This window comes from Astatotilapia calliptera, chromosome 23 (genome assembly GCF_964374335.1).
Source record: "Astatotilapia calliptera chromosome 23, fAstCal68.1, whole genome shotgun sequence".
Taxonomy (NCBI): domain Eukaryota; kingdom Metazoa; phylum Chordata; class Actinopteri; order Cichliformes; family Cichlidae; genus Astatotilapia; species Astatotilapia calliptera.
Genome location: NC_137443.1, coordinates 9,201,327 through 9,215,975, shown reverse-complemented (window position 1 = coordinate 9,215,975; position 14,649 = coordinate 9,201,327). Strand labels below are relative to the sequence as shown.

Here is a 14,649-nt window from a genome sequence, read left to right as displayed (position 1 = left end):
CACGACAGTGGCTGCTGTTGCTGTATAATCACTTCTATAAACTTTCACTGCAGATGTTGAACAATTGAAGGCTTGTAATGAAAAAAAGACGACTTGATTTGACCGTGTGTTGTAGATGGCTGTTCTCTTGGCTGTCTGGCAGTTGAGCTTGAAATCAGGACAGCGCTTTTTCCACAGCAACATTCATCCAGAGATGTACACTTCCCATCCTGCCCCCAGGGAGGGGTTAAAAGCAATAAAGATGAGAATGATTTGTGTGCACTTGTGTGTTTATGTAATGTGTGTGTGTGTGTGTGTGTGTGTGTGTGTGTGTGTGTGTGTGTGTGTGTGTGTGTGTGTGTGTGTGTGTGTGAGAGAGACTTCTTTTTTTTTTATAGCATTCATGTGGTTGACGCTCTTTAGCTCGCCATATGTTCCTGTTAGAAGCTTCTTGTGCTCTCCAGGGTGATGTTTGGTCAGGGTTGATGGTGCTTCTTTATGAAAGTCTCCTGCAGAAACAACAGCACTGTCTCCATGGATTCACACCGGATATTAGCCCCCACCCCCAGTTTAAGACAGTCTTATGCACACTCTTGCATCTAGCTTCCAACAGCTTGTTTCTGGGAGATGATGAACTAAGTGGGTGCATTATGAAATAAATGAACATTTTTCTATACTTGAAATCATTTAACGCTACTCTAGTAGAATAAAAAAAAAAATACAAATATGGAAGTAGAAATTGGAATAAGAGTGCCTCCTTTCACCAGGCATGAGGGGGAGATTGAAATCACAAATTGGTGGTAAAGGAAGTACCCCTGATGTGTGTCGCGGGTTTGTTTTCTGCTTTAAAATCATGCCAGGATTGCTTCAGAAGTACTGCGTTTCGTCTGCATCAGGTCCTTTATTTTGAAAGTTGACTGCACGCCTCTCCTGCGTTTGTCTTCCTCTCGGCCTTGTCTTCTTTAAATCTTCTTTAAGTTGTTTTTAAAACTCTCTTCAGAACTGAGAGCTACTTCTGTGTTTGCTCAAATCACGAATGTTATCCTGAGTGGGCACGATCAGCTCTAGTGGACAAATGAATGAAGTTTATTGTTATATTCAGTGAAAAGCTCCATCAAAAAAAAAGAAAGCTGACAAAGCATCCATTGCTAAGGTCCGTTGACCATATTATTAATTTATCTATGCATTTTTTTTAAAAAATGGTCCAGATTGATGGAATTATTTGGAAAATCTGAAATTTACATGGCTTTCAATGAGCCTCTTTCCAGTAGAGTTTTTGTACTTTATTAGCATGTTGAATGACTTTTACTGTGTACAGAAGCGATTGCATAAGAGTGCTGATTTTGGACACTGCGCTACTGCTGAAGGGTTTTTATTGAGTCCTGGCCTCAGTGTACAAACAAGTGGTTACAATTGTCCCAGTTTGAGGGGGACAAGCATTTTATATTTACAATGTAATTATATCCACTTGTTTTTGTATGGCTTGAACCTGTTCTGTCATTTAAAACAAAAATGTCAGAGTTTGCACTTTCATTTGCATTTTCATCACGAAACTCCCTGCCAGGCCTGGGTGGGCTCAAAAGCCCCGTTTCCCCCTGAAAGGAGGCCCAGTTCCAGTGCAGTGTGCAGGGGGCTGCAGCACCGCTCCTCCCCTTTCTCTGTCTCCCACAGGCTAGACCAGCAGAGTTGGAGAGCGATTGGCTCTGTGCTTCAGGCTGGGTGATTCTCTGCAGCAGGGCAATGTCACCCTGGCTCACCATCATGGTTCACTCTGTACTTTTACTCTCCACTGAGGCTTTAAACAGTTCATTAGTTTTTAACAAGACTGCAGAGCTCCAAACTCTGCTTTTTTTTAACCCCTCACTCTCTTGTATCTACTTGAGTCTTCATTGCAGGCTCTACTCTGTGTATTTTACACTATCAGTTTTTTCCAGTCTGTTTCATAGCATTTGTGATTCTGATCACTCCAAAGGGAGCAGCATGATAAATGGTGGGGGTTGTCTGGACTGAAGCCTTCCTCATGGACACCCATCCTGAATAGAGAACATTGATGCTTCTCTATCCTCTATGCTGCTTCTCCCCCTTACTTGCTGTCCCTCTTTACTTGGATTGTCATTGCCTGAATGAGCCTTTCAGGACTCTGGTCTAGCAGGCTGAGATTAAAAAAAAAAAGTTCCTCTGCAAGATAAAGCGAGCAGGGCCCTGAGCCTTCTGAAGACGCTCTCTCCTCACAACCAGCCGCGGCCACACTATAAGTGTGAAAAGCACTTGTTGCTTTTCCTAATCTCGATAAACGGGTGAATATATGCGTAGTCCACAAGTTCTGTTTGATCAGGCTTTGATTGCATGCAGATTAATGGTCCTTTAGGAGAGTAGGTTTGTCAAAATTCAATCTTCAACCTTATTTTGAACTTGTTACAGCCCTGAATACATTCATGTAGGGGCTGAATGCATGCTTGTGAGCTACATGTCCGCCACTGCTACGGTCCTGGTGTGGATTCTGTCCAATTTCCATTTAAAATGTCAGACTTTATTAATTTTTCTTTACCGTTTTTTGTTGTTCCAACTAAAGAAATGTTAAAACTACACAACAGGAAATGTTTTGGAGCATATATGGAATTTCACTATATTGTACAATAACATCCATCCATCTATCCATTTCCTGCTTAAACAGCTGAAAAAGATAAGTCGTCGTAAAGATAAGTAGTAGTCCCACTGGCTCCAGCACTGGGCAGAAGAGACTAAACAACCCGTCTGATTTCAAGTCAGACTTGACAGGATTGGACAGGCATTTTATTTACATGACTTCTCTCAGTTTTCACACCAGGACAATTAAAAAAGCTGTTTCGAATTATAATCATTTAAAATGTTATGTTTTATAACTATTGTGGTTGCTGTCGTGCACATTTTTGGTAAGAAAACAAGATTTAAAGTATTCTGTCTCATAAATGCAAGATGCTTCTAGCATCTACTTAAGAGTCAGTTAAAAATTCACACAAGCCATTATAAATTTAAACTGTGGATAGTCCTTCTGCCACGTTATTCATCATATATACATGTCATTTAGCTTTTTTTTATCATGTTTTTTATTATTTATTTTTTGCATTAATAAGTAATGACTTCTCTAGATATCTGCTGGCTGCTGTGGAAGTCCTGAGAAATTGGCCATTGTCATCAGTACACTGACTTGTGTTTGTTGGCTGTTTGCTTTCATATTGATATTGACTCATGAAAACCCTGTCACTCTGCATCTTTGCATCATATAAGTGTGTTGTAGTTTCTCCTACACATGCTTCAGGCACAAAATGATTGAGCTTTATATGCAGCTGTCCACAACTAAGTTTTTCAATCTTTTCTCTCCCCCTCGGTTTTCAGGGCGTACCCCAGCTCCCGTGTGCCAAGGCGCTCTACAACTACGATGGCAAGGAACAAGGAGACCTCAAATTCAGCAAGGGTGACATTATCATCCTGCGTCGACAAGTGGATGAGAACTGGTACCACGGTGAGATGGGTGGAGTCCACGGCTTTTTCCCCACCAACTTTGTCCAAGTTATTAAGCCGCTGCCACAGCCGCCACCTCAGTGCAAAGCTCTCTATGACTTTGAGCTCAAAGATAAAGAGGCCGACAAGGACTGTCTGCCCTTCTCAAAGGTGAGGCGCAGCAGCACTGCAAACCCACACTTCTGCCACATGGTCAGTGTAGTAAAACAAAAATACCTCTCATTACAGTGACACTCTTTCTTCTAAGCTTTCATTTACTCAGGTTTTGTGTGTATGTTGGAATGTCAGGGTTGTTGACGCCCAGAGAAATGGTTTAGATTTTCAGCCAGACTTCTTGATGAACAGCTGTAATTAGGAACGTCTTAACTACAATAATTAAGCAGTTATGTCTGTCCAGCTGTTGGGTCATGGTCTGCTGTTTATTCTTTCATCAGTTTGTGCCACATGAGCAAAAACCTAAACAAGCTTACTAAGTATTTTTCCAAACACAATGACCCCTGTGTTTTTACTCGTGGGCATGTACCGTTTAATAAAACTTTGCACCCACCTCATTATTTCTGTTCAGTGTTTGTTCCTCAAGGATGAGAAACTCTCTTAGTTAGCAGTATCCTTAATGAGTGTTTTCCTGTCTGTCTGGAATTTCAGGACGATATCCTGACTGTGATCCGCAGAGTAGATGAAAACTGGGCCGAGGGAATGCTGGGAGATAAAATTGGAATTTTCCCCATCTCGTATGTTGAGGTAAGACGACTAACGGGACTCTACAGTGTCACCAATCGCTCCAGGAGCAGGTGTCTCACTAAGATCAGTTCCTTTGAACACCTTCCTTATATATCTCACAAAATATGTATGATACTCCGCATCCTTTTGAAATGCTTATGTTTCATTGAACCATTAAAAACGTCTTTGAAGATTTAGACAGTCGCGGTCTCACTGACAGTCTCGTGTAAAAGCTTTAGGAATAATTTAGACTGAATTAAGCAAATCTTTGCCCTTGAAAGATCATTTCATTTTCACTTGAAGAAACTGTTCACGTGAAGATCAAATAGGTGCGACTCGCTCTGCAAATGTCTGCCTCCTCTTAAATATGCACTCATTGACCACTTTATTATGTGCAGCTGGGATTTCCACACACTGGGTTCTGTAGAGTTTGCAGAGAATGATCAGTTTCCCAAATATATAATACGAAATGGAAATCGTGGATCCATCCTGCTTTGTGTCAGATGTTCAGGCTGGTGGTTGTGTTAAGTGTTCAAGATGTTTCATTGGTACATTTTGGATTAGTTATACCTACTGGGCTGAGCTGGTATGTTAGCCCTCTTCAACCTTCTTTTGATAGCAGATGTAAACCATAGGAAGCAAAAAACAAAAGTTTCCTAAATGAAACTGTTCACATTTTTGGATAATTGGATGATGATGTCTACAGCTGCTGACATTTTTTGTTTTTTGAAATTTGACCGCCTCAAGTCACGTTTTGTGGTTTAATTAGAAATCATGCACCTCTGTAGTCAGTATATCTCCAAAACTGGGCAACTCACCAAAATAATCTATATAAATTATTATAGAAACATTATAGATTTAAATGCATTTGGTGGAGACATGGTGTCCATCAATTAGATTGCGGAAGAATCTTGAGGTTAGTCTGTGCAAGTTTTTCAAAGCTGTGACAGTTGTTTTTTTGTTTTTGTTTTGGCATTTTTTTTTTATTGCTGTTGTATGTTTTCTGTCCTTTTATACTCATATTTTTCTACACTGAGTGGGGGTTTTGCAGAAGCAGAATGCAGTGTTTCCAAGGCTATAAATCATTTTGTATCTTAACAACTGAAACTGCAGAATAGAACATTTTGTTGTCTTCTCCCCTCGATGCTAGGCAGTCGTTTTTCTGGTTTCATAAACAGTGGCAGAATCATAGCAAATGTACAGCGACCTAAAATGTTCTTTGTCTCTGCATAACCAGTGAATATCTAGGTCATAGTTTTTTTTTTCATCGCCTCAGGGGCTTTTTTTGCGTCTTCAGTTGTGCATATGAATTAATCTATAAAGTTGGCCTTATAATTTAATGAGATGAAGGGCTCTCACCTGGTGCTTTGCTCTTAATCCTGCATGTATATTTGTTAATGTGCTGACATGTCAGTGATGAACCTGCACAGGATCTGAGTGTAATGCATAGCTTTTATGTCCTAAGTAGACAGAGCTGCTTGGGGCAACCTGTGACAGCAAGTAAGCACACCCTGTGATTAACTGAACCCTTTTTAGTGTTGCTTCTTTGATTTATACCTCACTGTCAGTCATACATTATGGTGCCTGAAAGGGTTAAAAAGCCTGTGGTTTCATAGCTGGCTTTGAACCATCAACTCTTTCAGACTAAAGCCCCCTGCACAGAAGATGTATCATGAACAGCAGAAATATTATAATTTAGTATTTGTTTGTTCAGTTCAGTTTATTTTAATGTATTAAAAGTCATCCTTAGTCATATTAGTCAAAAAAAATGTGTGCACAAACCTAATGCTAATTGTGTTGACAAATTTGACTAAAGGTAAAGAGGCTGTCTTCATATCGTAGTGTACTTTAGTGTGTTTTGTAAGGGAAAAATTGTCAAAATTATTGCTTTTTATTATTTTTAGTTTGGTTAAACCACAGACACACATGCCAGGAAGACATTCAGTGACCCCTGCCCTGTAACCCCCAGCCACTGGGGGATAAATGCTTATTGTTTGCCTACTGGTTGGCGAGAGGTTTGTGGGGGGTGATTTCTGTCACTGAGTAAAATTGGTCACAAAGAAGGTACTGCGCCAAAGTCCTTGTGATTTCTTTGATTGCTGATCACTTTGATTGCTGTGGTCGGTCATAGTTTGTATGGAATATACCGATTTGTCTGCAAATACTGGCTAACTACTCCCTGACTGATAGTAAAACTAAAAGTGCAATTTAAACCAGAACCAGAGAACTGTCTTCTTCAAAGTAAAAATTGCACCCTTTAAAATGTGTTGGCACAAGCTTTCATCCCATGACAGGAAGCAGCCCCAAACAGCTACTCGCTAACTGGTCAGGGGATCCGCTTTTTTTTTTTTTTTAAACTAGCGATCAAAGGTTGCCATGGAGTTGCCAACTGGTCTCTAGGCCTTTGTGACCGAGGCTTTAACTAAGACCTTGTTTTGGTTTTATATAGAAAAAATAATAGTTATCTTAATTTTATTTATATGGCATCTTCACAAAGTCCTTTTACAAAAAAGCAAAACCAGAATACTAAATTCAGATGGGCAGACATCAGGATCAAAAACATACAGAAGTTAAATCGGAGGAAAACATGACAGAGAAAAAAGTCAACACAGATTATCATCATCATCATCATCGTTTATTTATATAGCACTTTAAAAACACACAAGGCTGACTAAAGTGCTGAACAATAGAAACATAATAGATACCATGAGAATAATAAATACGATAAAATAATAAACATAGCAAAAACAATAAAATACAAGTCAGTCAACCACTGAGTCAAAAGCCAGTGAATAAAAATGCGTTTTCAATCCGGATTTAAAAACCAGCACTGATGTCGATTGCCTAATGTGAAGAGGAAGATTATTCCAAAGCTTAGGAGCCACGATCGAGAACGCTCGGTCTCCTCTCAGTTTCAGCCGTGATTTGGGGACTGAGAGCAACAGCTGCTCAGCTGACCGGAGTGAACGAGTGGGGACATAGGGCTTCAGCAAATCAGACAGATACGCAGGTGCCAGACCATTTAAAGATTTAAAAACCAATAAAAGAATCCTAAATTCATTATAATACTAATAACAATGTAAAAGCATTTTTAACACAAAGCTGAACAGCTATTCATAAATGATGCAGGTGAGACGATAGGACTACAAAATATTGCATGAAAGCAAATATGTAAAAATGTGTTTTTAGGAAGTTTGTAAAGAATTTCAAGTGCATAAAAGCTTTTTTGTCTTAGTTAATTATAAGCTTGACAAGCAGCAACCTCTTTTGTGTCTGTAAAGGTGACAGTGCTGACATTGGAGCTTATTCATGTTTTCAAAGCTCTTGGACGCTGATACAGAATCTCTATATTGGTATAAAATTCACTTCTTGTGTTTATGGGTGAATAATTTGAGTTAAATTGAATTGTGTAGACATATGTAAGTTAGACAAATGTGAGACAGAGGACTGAAAATGTGATGTCCAACTTGGACACGTTCTTTTCCTCACCCTCTCCAGTCAATACATTAAGAGAGACTTCCCATGACAATAAGATTAATTATAGAGAGTGACAGTTTTCGTGATCATTTTAATGCTTCTTCCCCCATCAGTCCTTCATTTTACTTACTTCCAACTCCTCTCTTCATAACCCTGCTGGCTCTCTTCCTCTCTTGTAGTTCAATTCGGCAGCTCGGCAGCTTATAGAGTTGGACAAGCCGTCCGACTCCAGTGGAGACTCTGGGGAAGGGGCCTCCTCAGGGCCTCAGACAAATGGTGCCCACCGGGTAGGGGAGAAGAAGAACAGCAAGAAACGACATTCTTTCACCTCTCTCACCATGTCGCACAAACCCATGCTAGCACCTCCCCCCCAGCGCCACTCCATGGAGATTAGCGGTCCGGTCCTCATCAGCTCCAGCAACCCCACGGCAGCAGCTCGAATCGGAGAGATCAGCGGGGGCCTCTCCTGCAGCGCACCTTCACAGGTATGATGCCATTGGGGAGTGCTGTTGCCTCTGAATGATGCTATACAAAATTTTTTAGATGGGTTGTACGTGCCCAAACATATGTTACACACAGGATTTTTCAGATAGTCAGAGCTGGAGCAAAACCCAGCATTATATAAACAAGGATTATTTTGAGCCATAAGTCATGCAAAGCTTCTCTAACAGAGTTCAAGAATAAGAATTTGCAGTTAGGAATGAGAATGAGAATAATGGGTCTGCTTTAAACACACAGAGTTGAAAAATGTACATTCCTCTTCACTCCATGATTCTGGTTGAGATGAGTCATTTAACCAGCTGACTTGTAAATATCCTGTTCCCTGGTCTGTAATTGCATAACTTGAAAAAAAGAAAAAGAAGGAAAAACAGAAACCAGCTTCAGCTCTTTTTTCCACAAGATATTTATTGCTTTTCAGAGGCTTCACTCTCCTTCTGTCAGCAATTAGGCCGACTTCCCTTTCCCCCCGTCATACCAAACAGGCCATTGCTCCATCTGAGCGTTTGAAATCATGGATGCGTGACTCCACTCATCCACAAAAATGACTCCAGCTTAGCCCTAAAGGTTTCCACACCAACCCTGACATGACGGCAGCTCACAGCTGCCTTGTGGTTGCCAGCCGGCTGTGATTGAGCTCTGACTTGGTGCTGTGCAAGACAAATGTTTTGTGGGTTTAACTTGGCCTGGAGCTGTCCGTTTCTTAAAGTTTGTGCATCTAATAATAAGTAAATGGTATTTGAAAAGAATTCAAATAGTTGTTGCTTATCAAAGGGAAGTAAAGGCTGTTAAATTGTAATGAATTCATTTCAAGTAATTTTATAAATGGTGCTGAACTAATCTAGTTAGTTTTATTAGGGGAAGGTGGATTCCCTGATACTTACTGGTAGTTTAAATTCCTCGGCATAATAGGAAGGGACCTGTTATGCCTTTTCTTATTTTAGTCATTAGCATCCACTATTGCTTATTTAACTGCTACTGAGTCTTAAGCAGCAGGTTTTCCCATCTCATTCTTAGTTTTTGGAAATCGTATCAAAGCAGATGTATCTGTGAAACCTTGGGACGGTGCATGCTTATTGGCTAGGGACTTGTCAGTCACACAGTGACTACCATGCTTTGTCCCGCTTGTTGATAGCAACGAGAACCATAATTTTAAAATTTGTGGCCATGTTGCATTTAGTATCACATAAAACTAATGATAGAAGACATAAACATATCAGGAAAGTGTTTACAAAAGTCACAGATAAGGGAGCCAGTTTGCCTGTAGACTTTATATAACTAGTTCGCTTTTGCGGCAGAGGAGTCGCCTCCTGCTGGCCAGAGATAATTCATGTAGGTTTAAGGCTTTGCTTTTCAGGCCTGTAAGAAATATTCATTTTTAAAGACACTGCATAGCTATAGTGGCTTCTTTCTGACAGAACATGAACTGAGGGGCTTCATCAAGACCCAGCACAAGACAAGTGGAAGGATTATTTTGAACTACAAATTATGCAGTAGTTGAATCCATTAATCAAAATATGGTAGAGTTGGAGGTTAATATAAGGCTTGTAGTTTATTATTATTTTGAGAGAGATTTTGTTGTTCTGGGAGTTGTCTGGGGAGCTTGCAGCTAAAACATTTTTTCTGTTACTTTCTGATTTTTATGTATTTGTTTTCTTCTCCTCTTTTTTTAACGTACTTACTTCATTGTCTGGTTGCTGCAGACTTTCAGAAATGCTACGTTCCAAAACCCCCTATTAAGCTCAATCATTAATCTTTCATCTGCAGTGAGTGTTTATGTGCTGCTTTGTGAGAGGGAGACAAGGCGAGCGCTTGTCTGCAGTAAAGCGGATATTGAGGATCATCCTGTCTTTTTTCTTCTTTTTTTTAAAACTAAAAGCTTTTCATGTAAATATGATTTACGTATCATCAAAGCCGTCTGTCTGTGCAGAAGGCATAATCAGGTTTATAACGACCTTATCCCAGTAATCATTATCATGATATTTCAGGAATAAAAGAACCTGTATATGTCTGCGTAAAGTGATCCCCCCCCCCTACTGACAACAGTGCTAATGATATGTGTGATTTATAGATCTTTGTTTAATAAAAACACGACAGAAAGAGTCCCCAGGCTTTATACGCACAGATTTTGTCTCCTGTCTCCCGTTTACCTTTTCTCATCTCCTCTTCTTCCAATTCCCAAACAATAGACAAAGGTAAGCCAAAGAAAACAGGCCGTGTTTGAAAGCCTTGACTACAAACCCCAAGGGACACGTATTTATTTAATTTAACATAGTGCACCCTCCTTGTATTTTGGCATTTATTCTTTTCAGACAGCCGTTTCACTAACAGTGCCACTTTTGAGTACAGAGTTAGATTTTTCTTGCCCTCCTTACTGAAAAATACACCTTAGGAGGCGGTTCTGTCTTAGGCAGTCATCCATGGAGAGAGACCACAGGCTACAGGGAGATATTGTGTGTCCAACAGTATGGCCTTGTTGCCAGCACACCATCATGACTCATGTGGATGACTGACTGGGAAAGCCGCCTCTCTTTACACGTCCAATGAAATGTCCTGCTGTGCAGTCACCTGATTTTTTGTTGGCCTGTAAGGTCATGAGGCCAACTTTGTGGTTATAACTGGAATAAAAAGCCACACATGTGCGTCACTGTTTCAGTGAGAGTCATTTACACACAATGTGACAGGCGAGTCACAGGGTAATTTTTCACGTCAGTTTTCTCCCACACATAGACCGTAGACGTGTTTTTATAGAATTTTGTAGTTTTTAATCCGCCTGTTAGAACTACGGCATCTGCATTAGATTTACTAGCGCTCGTTATTGCCTGAATAAAAACTGGCCTTGTGGGGGTGATTATGCTAATAGGCACAATTGAGCTGTGTGTAGTTACTACAGTGAGTCTCTCTTACCCTAATTAACACAAATGTTTGCCCATTGCTGTTATTTTTGGCCTTTTGATAAGAAGAAAATGTGTCATGTGATTTAGTAAATGAGATTCAACTGAAAGAAAAATGCTTAAAAGTATATTTTTATCATTTTCCTGGTGATTTTTATTAGTAAGACCAAAATCTTTTTGGAGAGCACCAAAATTATTGCGTGCAAGAGAAATCTTGATTGTTGACAATACATCCGTCCACTTCAAGGTCACGGGAGAGTGGAGGGTTGTAGGGTCCTGTCACAAGGCTTATTATCGACAGTCCCCTCACTTCTTTTAAAGTTCAGGCGCTATAAACTCTTTTCACTTTTTCCAGTGAGTCTCTTCTCTTTCCTGTGTTGGACTACAGCTGAAACAGATCTGGATATCTGCTGCTAACTAGATGGAATTTCTAACATGAATCTGGAGGCGGTGAAAACCTGCTTCATGTTGCTCTACGCAGACCTCACAGAGGCTGCACAACAAAAGAAAAACCACCAGCTGCAGTCCAAAGTCATGAATGCAGCTACTCGGAGACCATTCCAGTGGTCAGCGAACCGTTTATTGATATACACTCAGGTGTTTAAACTTATCATTAAGGGTACAGGGGAGGTTTTCCAATGTTGTGTTCATGGCAGAAAGACTGTGAACAAATGGTGCAATGCAACAAAGGACTAATGCAAACTGGTTTCAGGGAGATGGGAAACATCGGGCTACAAGACACAGCCGAAACAAATCCAAGATGATGAGACAGGGGAAGCGAAACTAGAAAAGAGGTCCCAGTGACAGAAACTACCAGTATAAAATGGGAAGTCATAAAACAATTAAATACCTAACACGGAAAGGGAGACGGTGAACACAGGATGAAAAACTGAAGCTCAGCTAATTATCTTATTTAGCTTATTATATTAACTTCTTACATTTTTTTTTAAATTTAATATAATATAATTATTATATTCAAACTATATCTATTTATGAATCACAAAAGGAAACAGAACTGAGACAGGAAAGAATAAAATCCTGGAAAAGATAACAGGAGTTAGAAGCTCGAATACAAAACAAAATGACCAAAACAAAGGGCAAACTAAGAAGTAAATATACAGCAATAAACCTAACTAAAATCTAGGGTCAAAAACCCCAGTTGTTGCACAGTTATTTAGCTGTACTGACATCCAAATCTGTGCCATAAACACTCTGTGCTGGGATCAGCGGTGATGCACATATGTCCTCATCCTGTAGGTGTAATTAATCAGAATAGCTGGAGCTCATTTCTATTCTTTGTGTGTGAGGAGTCGTTGCAGTGTTTTTAATGGTCTACATTTGTCTTTTGTTGACAGGTACATATTTGCACAACTGGCCTAATTGTGACCCCGCCTCCTAGCAGTCCTGTTACTACAGCAACCGTCTTCACATTTCCCTCAGAGACGAGCTACACATCCATCCCTGTGGTAAGACTTTAAAAAAAAATTGCTCAAGACAGCATTTGTATGAATTTTAAAGTAAATGTTGATTGTTACTGGGGACTTAAGTGGTCTAATGATCATTGGTTCTCTTGTTGTTGGTTAATTTAGTAGAAAGACATCCACCCACCATAACCTCTTTTTACCCCTCAGCCTGTAAAAGGCTGATAGGGCATTGTTGTCAACCTGCCAGGCGGGCAACGTGGACACCCAAGTTTGTCAATATGACAACTAGAAAACGAAGCAACGTAGGAATTTGAAATTGATGCTATAAGTGCATCTACTAAAAATCTTGGACGACTTTGAATCTCAGTGACCCTGACCTCAAGGTGATAACTGGAGAAGGAAGTCACTCAGGATTTTCACATTCACAACTTAAGTGTATCTACTAAAAATTTCAGTGGCCGGTAGCCTTGATCTCAAGGTCAAAGTGTGAATGCACCGTCAGGCCTACCGGAGCTTAGATGGACTGTATTGCAGGGCTTGTAAAGAGTGGTAGAAGCCCAACATTTAGTACACTTCTTATGTCACTCCAGACTTTCAAAAACAGCATAACATCATCTGGCAATGGCATACATTATACCGGTTATTCTATTGAGATTGGATTAACTGATCCAGTAATCCCCTGAGGTCTAAGTTATCGTCTCTATCACCTGTAGGATTAAAATGTAGGTTTGCGGTTACCATCAATGAAGACTTAAACCTCAAAGCGTTAAAACGTGTTGCCGATGATTGGCCAGACATCCGTTTATGTCAGGGTCTTTTAGACAAAGTTTTGTTCATCTGTATTCTGTGCCGATAATGGTTTTTACAATTCTACACTTTGCAAACAACTTTTTAACAACACCTATATGTAGAGGGAAAAAGAATGAGTGCAGCTAAAAATGTCAAGAAGTCCCTGCAGCCCACGCAAAGCAGCACGTACACTTCCTGTCTGTCTGTGTGTATGCTCTGGCATGTGGAGTTTCTGAATGAGCAGGAATGTGTACACAAAAGGTTGCGCTCTCCGCTTCACTTGGGAACCCAACATGATGTTTTTGTACAGATGATTTCTCCAGCCTGCAGGCAACCTAATTATCTCAGCTCAAGCGTCGGCAGCGAACCGAAACGCACATCGACACTCACACATACACACAGCCCGTACGCACACCGCAGGGCTGTCTGAGTGCCACTCTCCTCCCCCAGTGTGTCATGGAAGCTATTACTCTGCTGTGCAGAACTGCCAGCATTCGGTTTGGGAAGACTCATCTCGCTCCTGGATAGGAGAGTCCTCTTCAGCATCATTCCAACACACTGGGACTTCATCTGGGTTTTTTTTTTTTTTTTTTTTAACAGTTTACGATTTTATAATGATGTGTTGTTTTCTCTTTTTTTTTGATTATTTACTGTGTTTCATTTCCAAAGTTAATTATAAACCCGGATTAACTGACTCCAAAACTACGACTCATGGCAAAGAGAAAACAAAAGGATTCATAACCAAAGTTTGAACACAAATTATAACCGGTTAATGCCAAGTTAAAAGGACATTTTGTCACCATTTTGGAATGTAGAAAGAATAAAAGGGTTTGGGAAGAGCTCAAAGCGATGTGAAGAGGAAAAAAATAAGATGAAGTTTCACTAGACCCAAAATTAAATCTGTTTGATCTTTATTCAGAAGAACAAATTTCCACTAAAAAGAATATTATGTATTGAAAGATAACAAGAACATCTGTTTGAAAAGCTTCAGGGGCCATTTTTGCTGTTGTAAAAGAATGTCATTTTCCATTTATTTTTTTAAAAGAGAAAAACAAAGCTGTTAAAGACAGATCCTTCTATTCAATTTTGCTTATGTGAAGTTGGGTTTTGTTGGTAGCAGGCTAAGCAGGGTAACACTTTTTGCTTCCTCCTGCTCTTGAGGGGTTCCCAAGCCACATAAAACATTCTAGATCTATCCTAGACCTCCTTCAAATTGAGCATGCCCAATAATCTCTACAGGAAAGCAGCCAGAAAGCATCTTGTTTAGATGCTCCAATGATACCACCAAAGAGATGGAGAACTTGGGTGAGCACTAAAAAGTTTCCTCCTGGACCTGGAAGGGAAGCCTGTTGTCAAGCATCTGGTAG

General features: G+C 40.0%; 1 protein-coding gene across 1 annotated transcript in view; it reads left to right on the top strand.

Moving 5' to 3' along the window:
* Positions 1-14,649, top strand: part of sh3rf1 (SH3 domain containing ring finger 1) — a 50,925-nt gene that overhangs the window by 27,201 nt on the left and 9,075 nt on the right. Inside the window, exons 3-6 of the mRNA XM_026157752.2 lie at positions 3,355-3,630; positions 4,126-4,221; positions 7,857-8,162; positions 12,425-12,535. Of these exons, the coding sequence (XP_026013537.2) occupies positions 3,355-3,630; positions 4,126-4,221; positions 7,857-8,162; positions 12,425-12,535 (789 nt within the window). The remainder of the gene's footprint in view (positions 1-3,354; positions 3,631-4,125; positions 4,222-7,856; positions 8,163-12,424; positions 12,536-14,649) is intronic.